General features: G+C 39.2%; 2 protein-coding genes across 2 annotated transcripts; both read right to left on the bottom strand.

Moving 5' to 3' along the window:
• Nucleotides 1-382: 382 nt before the first annotated feature.
• On the bottom strand, nucleotides 383-913 carry LOC141613819 (uncharacterized). The gene has a single exon (XM_074432565.1). The coding sequence runs from the start codon at nucleotides 911-913 to the stop codon at nucleotides 383-385; it is 531 nt and encodes a 176-aa protein (XP_074288666.1).
• A 687-nt stretch (nucleotides 914-1600) lies between these two features.
• LOC141613820 (uncharacterized) lies at nucleotides 1601-2155 on the bottom strand. Its single transcript, XM_074432566.1, has one exon. The coding sequence runs from the start codon at nucleotides 2153-2155 to the stop codon at nucleotides 1601-1603; it is 555 nt and encodes a 184-aa protein (XP_074288667.1).
• Nucleotides 2156-6482: the final 4327 nt, after the last annotated feature.

Below are 6482 nucleotides of genomic sequence, written 5' to 3' on the forward strand. Positions count from 1 at the left end.
GATCAAGATGTCGTCCAAGTAAACGACTACAAATCTGCCTAGGAAAGGCTTGAGTATTTCGTTCATGAGTCGCATAAAGGTGCTTGGAGCGTTCGTCAAGCCGAATGGCATAACCGTCCACTCGTATAAGCCATGCTTAGTTTTAAACGCGGTTTTCCACTCGTCCCCTTCTCTCATCCGAATTTGGTGATATCCACTCCTCAAATCAACTTTAGAGAAGATCTCGGCTCCATGTAACTCGTCGAGCATATCATCTAGCCTCGGAATTGGAAACCGATACTTGATAGTGATGTTGTTTACGGCTCGGCTATCGATGCACATTCGCCACGTCCCATCCTTCTTTGGGACAAGTAGTGTAGGAACGGCACATGGACTCATGCTCTCACGTACATAGCCTCGTTCCATTAACTCTTCGATTTGTCGCTGTAACTCCTTGGTCTCCATCGGATTGCACCGATAGGCGGCTTTGTTTGGTAAAGGAGCTCGGGCAGAGGTCGATTTGGTGTTCGATCCCACGAATAGGTGGTAACCCAGCGGGCAGTTCCTCGGGGAAAACATCTTTGAACTCATCCAAGAGCGAGATTAATCGTCCATCCTTGCTTTCATTGCTAGGCGTTTCATTGACCACCATTAGGTAAACCTGGTTGCCATTGACGATAGCCTCGTCCACTTCTTTCTCACTAGCAAACATGGTCAGGCTAGTGGTCGTCCCACGCTTGGCACTCATAGAACGTACTTCACCTGGCGCCATTGGTTTTAAGACAATTCTTTTTCCCTTACTTACCAACTCGTACTCGTTGCTTCGACCGCGATGCACCACATCCCGGTCATATTGCCAAGGTCGTCCTAATAGGACATGACATGCATCCATTGGCACAACATCGCAGAGGATGTCGTCGTTGTAAGATCCCATGGTTAGTGTCACCTTTACTTGCTTAGTGATTTTCACTTTATTCTCGTCATCCGGCCAATGCGGGCGTAAGGCTTTGGGTGAGGTGTCGTGGGTAGTTTCAATTTCTCCACCATCTCCTTTGAGGCGACGTTGGTGCAACTGCCTCCATCAATGATTAGGCTACACCATTTGTCCTTCACTCGGCATTTGGTGTGGAAAATTTGACTTCGTTGTTCCGTTTCAATGGGCGATGTTTGAGCTTGCAGGGCTCGGAGAACCAAATTGCAATCATAGCTAGGAGCGACGTAATCTTGGCGTTCCGGCGGGTGCCTCTTCCTCATCTCCTTCTAAATTAAAAATACCATTAGTTCTTTCCTCTTCTTCGAACAATTCATCACGACATTTCACGGCCTCTCTTAGTGTGATGGTTCATTTGGCTCGGCACGCATTTTTGAAATGCCCAAACCCTTGACATTTAAAACACCGAATCTGCGTGGAGTTATTCTCCTTTGAGGCGGATGGTTTGCTAACAAAGACTTTGGGGGTAGAAGTCATCTTGGGATCGGTGGTGTTCCCGTTGTGCTTGTCCTTGAGTTGTTCTCATTTTTCCAAGTCCGGCTATTCTCGCTATAGGTGGTTGTCACCTTCGTCTTTCCTTGTGCCTCCACCTTGAGACACATACTACACAAGGTATCGAAATCGAGTAATTCAGAACTCGACAACATGGGCGATGTTGCGGTTTAGACCTCGTAGGAATCGTGCCATCCTTATGTCCTCATCTTCCACCAAGTCTCCCATTAAGGCCAGATTCTCAAATTCGTTGATGTATTCTAGGACACTCAGCCTTCCTTGGGCAAGATCGGTGATCTTACGATAGGTCGTGAGCCTATGCGTTGCGGGGACATATCTTTTCCGTAACTTTAGTTTAAGCACGTGCCACGACGTTATCTTTGGTTTTCCGGCTCGAACTCTTCTGGTCTTAAGGCTTTCATACCATAATGAAGCCCCATTTCTTAATTTCAAAATGGCGTACTTGCAGCTCTGTTCATCATCAAGTCCCTTAAAATCAAACATCCGATCTATTTGTCTTTCCCATTCAAGGTAAGACTCGGGATCCGTGCTTCCCGTGAACTCGGGTAGTTCACTCATTTTGAACTCGTCAATGACTCGTTCACGTCTTGGCTGCCATTTGGGATCGTGTTCTTGCAATTTCTTTAAGGCTCTTTGAAGATCCCTGAGAAAGTTTGGATCGTCGAAGTTCATATTTGGTGATTGGGGTTTTGTGTTTTCGAAAAAAAAAGGAAGTTTGTTTTTTTTTTTTTTTGTCAGTGAACAGTACCGTGAACAGTGATTCTCGTTTTTTTTTTTTTTTTTTTTCTCTCTTTTTTTTTTTTTCAATTCGTGCCTTCAAGATCCAATCGATTAACCCTCAACTTCCTTGCCGAGTTTAATCTTTGAACACCAAGCGCGTTGGATATTCAACTATCAATGGATTGGGACCTCCTTAGGACCGTCTTGATTTTTTTGGGGTGATCAAGAGCCGAAGCTCTGATACCATTTGATGCGTATACGTAGCGGAAGACTTAATTGTTTTGTTTTTGGGTTTTTGTTGTGTAAAAGATAAAGGATATTTGTTTCGATTCCTTGAGAAGAGATCGAAAACAATGGGATATTTGGTATCACTAGACCTATAGTGATAACAATGGGGAATTACTCGAAACGCGTCAAGCAACTCAATCTCAAATCTGGAGCACGTCCTTAGTTTAAGGCAAGATTCGAAAACCTCGACTCTTTGGAAAAGATTGAAACCACCAAGTTTCTCTCTCTAAAATGTTTATACTTCAACTTTTTGATGATTACAAATGAGGGAGGCTAGGTCCTTTTATAGGAAAAAGTCCTTGGCCTCCAAGCAAAGCTTTAAATGCTAGTTGTAAGTTCTAGGATGATTAGATGCATGGAACTTACAACCTAGACCCTTTGACAAATTTTATTCAAACTATGTTGAAAAATGCAAAAATATAAGCTAGGATTCCTCTCCCTTGGTGCCGCCACATTCGGCCCTTCCTCCCTTTGTTCCCATTTGATTTTCTTTTGTTCCCACACGGCATCAAGGGGTGTGCGGTCCTCGAGCTTCAACCGCGCATAATACCTCTCTTTTACGTAAACCCATCCAATTTTCATGCATAAAAAATGTGTTCATTGGGCCTGGTTTTGATTGGTGCTCTATGTCGAGCACGACTTCGTCCATGGGGTCCATATCCGCGTCAATTTGCATGCAAACAACCGTGGCTCTTGATACCGATTGAAGGAAAAGTAGATCTATATACTTACATATTCATATATGTTTTTAATTAATTTGTCATAAAATTAAATTTGGATTTTATGCATGCAAACATTAAAAATAAATAAGGAAGAAATAATAGCATGCATATCATATTTTGTTGTTTCATTGTTTTCCCTACTCAACCTCGTGGTTGACCCTGTGTATTCGTGAACACCTGTGATGACCCAAATATTGGCGAGCAGACTTGACAGGTTTAAGAGATAGAACGGGAGCTTGGTGGGCGTGAGACACTGGATCAGAAGACTTAGTAGCTAGATCATCATCTAGAAGACTTTCACTTTTATTTATGTTAGTTCTTTGTAATTTGACGTAAAAGAGGTTTTGTAATAATTAAGTTAAAGACATTATATAATTTTTGCCTTGGAGTTTAATTTGTTATTCACTACCTCGGGAAACCGAGATGGTAACAGTCCGGTTTATTAGGGAATGTCTTGCTAAAGGCTCCCTCATAAACTGGGGTGTTACAAAGTGGTATCAGAGAGAACGATCCTCGGGCCTAAACCAATGAACCCAATGAACATAGGAGGTGTCTAAATAAAATGAACCCCTGGGAATAAACTGTTAGGAGCTCACAGTGCGGTTAAGAAGGCGCCCTTAATACGTGCTCTTTTGCCCTCTCAGTTTTGAACCAGGTAACCCGAGAGAAATTGAGTGAATGGGGTAGTTAGAAGGAAAACCTTGGATATAATCGAGTGGTTGTACACCTTGAGACCCATATATTCTAACCATGCTGCAGGACAACGTTACGGTAAGTATTTTGTATGAATGATGGCGTGATCATGTGATGTTGTGGAGATGAGAATTAAAATTTTCGTGTTCAGGTTGATAATTGTTGGATTGTGGTAATCGTGAGCGTGAAAATGATTGCGAATTGATGATATTTATTTGGATGGATGTTGAATGACGTGTTGATAGAGCTAATATGTCTAGCGATATGCGGTTATGTGATCCCGAAGCCATGCTAGTATAGTATTTTGATAGTAATCTGAAACACTATTGAATTGCATGTTTCTAGTCATAGCAATCGTGATTTAGATGTAAGGAGTAGATCGAGATACGAAGGGATTCTATGGGATAGATGTTTACGTAAGCACAAAGTGTGAGATTTAAGTTGGGATGGGTTAGTATACATAGTATGTTCATAAGAGCTTGTAACATAGTAAAGAATAACCTAGTGCTGAAACTCGTTTTGTTTGATTTTACTCTTTAATTGACCTTACTGCCATTTCTTTTCTGTTTATTGCCTATGGATGAAAATTTTATGGGAGGTAGCCTCGGGAATTAGTGTTCATTTGGCGTTGGTTTCATACTTATAGGATATAGGGATTAGGAGTAATAAATATTTTGGTGGGCTGTGGTCAGGAAGTTCATGTGCAGTGATGTTTTGACCAACGATTTTGTAAAAATCCTCATTTAAATTGTATTAATAATTTTTGCATAATTCCAACTCCATCGATCAGAAGATTCGCCTATGTTTTCAAATTGATAAGCCACGAAAATTCTTGATGTCTCTATATTAAATGGTAAGTTTTGCAAACTGACCCAAGTTTCGGACCAATTCTTTGTCACATACTTGTTTGGACCAACCGAGTTGCAAAATCCTTTAAAAATTGAATTCTTGAGCTTTGGACCTCACTCTTTTTCTCACGAATTATTAACTCTCTGTATGTTATAAAAAGTAATATAACTCAAGTTTCGTTGAACGGTTATTTGTTCGTGATTTTTGGAAGTTACAACGTGAATCATAACTTTTAAAATGTGTGTTCTATGTTGAGTTTTCATACAATTGTTTGGTTAATTCATGAGCCTTATTAATGCGACCTTATAATGTTTTTATATGATGATCGTAGCACGCATGTTCAGTAGTTATGTATCTTAACAAGTGAAAAAAAAAAAAAAAAAAAAAAAGTTTAGTTTATAACATTCTTTGGCATGATAGTATGTGTGAAATTGAATAGCTTAATCTGATCCTTATTCGAGGGTGAAATATTTTATACGAGTCCAGTTGTTACATATTTTATATATGTTTGGCATGTTGTAGTATCTCTGGTGTGTTCATCATACTTGTATAGTGGTCGGATATATATAAATATAAAACTATATTGTCATATCTTGGTAAAGTTGATGGTGTTAAACGTTAACTTGATTGTTCTAATATACTCGCGTGAATAATTATAATAATTATGTTAAAATGTTTACACATGGATGGTAGTAATGAGTATGTCTAAATGTTCACACATGTAGGATGTCATCCGAGTTCTCATGTCTTTTATGTGAGTCTGTGTGCCTATAGTTATACTTATTACTTTCATTGCATTAATTTATTTCAGTCCAACCTAAACTTATGATATGATAATAAAATAGTGTTGTTGTTCCTTATTGGATATGTTCATAGTTGTATTGTCATGAAATGCTAAGGTGATTGTTGCAATTGTCACGATATTTGAAATATATTCTCGAACCGTCGAATTACAATGAGATAACCCTTTGATGATTCACATGTCATACGTACGTTTAAATGATAGTCGTTATAGTTACGTTTAATCGAACCACGAGTTGCCTATTTGTTCAAACCGTGCAAACCAGAGAAGTTGTTCAAGTTGCTAAACTTTTATCATAGATAATATTCTACAAGGTATATGATGGCAAATGTATATGTTAAGCTATTTATGCGATATCTCTTGTTTTGCTGAAAATGAGTTATACTAAGTTGCTGGACACAACTGAACGATATGGTTGCGAAAATGTTAAACACATGTGTGATATGGAAGTAATGTTGTTGTTGTCATGGGACATATGTTGTTACGTTATTGAGAAATACGTTTTCAGAATTTATATCATACAAACTGACTAACTCATGTTGCGTGTCTAATGAGTCAAATGGTTTTGATTACATGTTATGTTTTCTGTGGTTTCAAAGTGTTTAAGTAGTGCATATGTGCAGCATGTTTTAATACTCCTGGTGATTGTTTAGTAGTAGGGCGGAATGAATGCGCATATGGTTCAATTGTTCGGAATTAGTAATAATTTCGACTTGGGAGAGGAATTTGGTGGGGTCAACGTTAGATTGTATGCTGATATACGTGTATCCTTGTGGTTGATCTTTCTAAGGTTGTTGTTCTCTGGTAGATAATGCGAATTGTGATAATCTTGAGTTGACCAAAACCCTGGTATTACAACAGCTACTCTGAAAACTTGTTATATAACTTCCGCACCCTTAAACCTCGTGAATGAATCCTTTATATT

This window comes from Silene latifolia, chromosome 11, assembly GCF_048544455.1.
Source record: "Silene latifolia isolate original U9 population chromosome 11, ASM4854445v1, whole genome shotgun sequence".
Taxonomy (NCBI): domain Eukaryota; kingdom Viridiplantae; phylum Streptophyta; class Magnoliopsida; order Caryophyllales; family Caryophyllaceae; genus Silene; species Silene latifolia.

Bases quoted from the DNA above. Each gene is read 5' to 3' on its own strand.
- LOC141613819 (XM_074432565.1), bottom strand. From the start codon at position 913: ATGGGATCTTACAACGACGACATCCTCTGCGATGTTGTGCCAATGGAT.
- LOC141613820 (XM_074432566.1), bottom strand. From the start codon at position 2,155: ATGAACTTCGACGATCCAAACTTTCTCAGGGATCTTCAAAGAGCCTTA.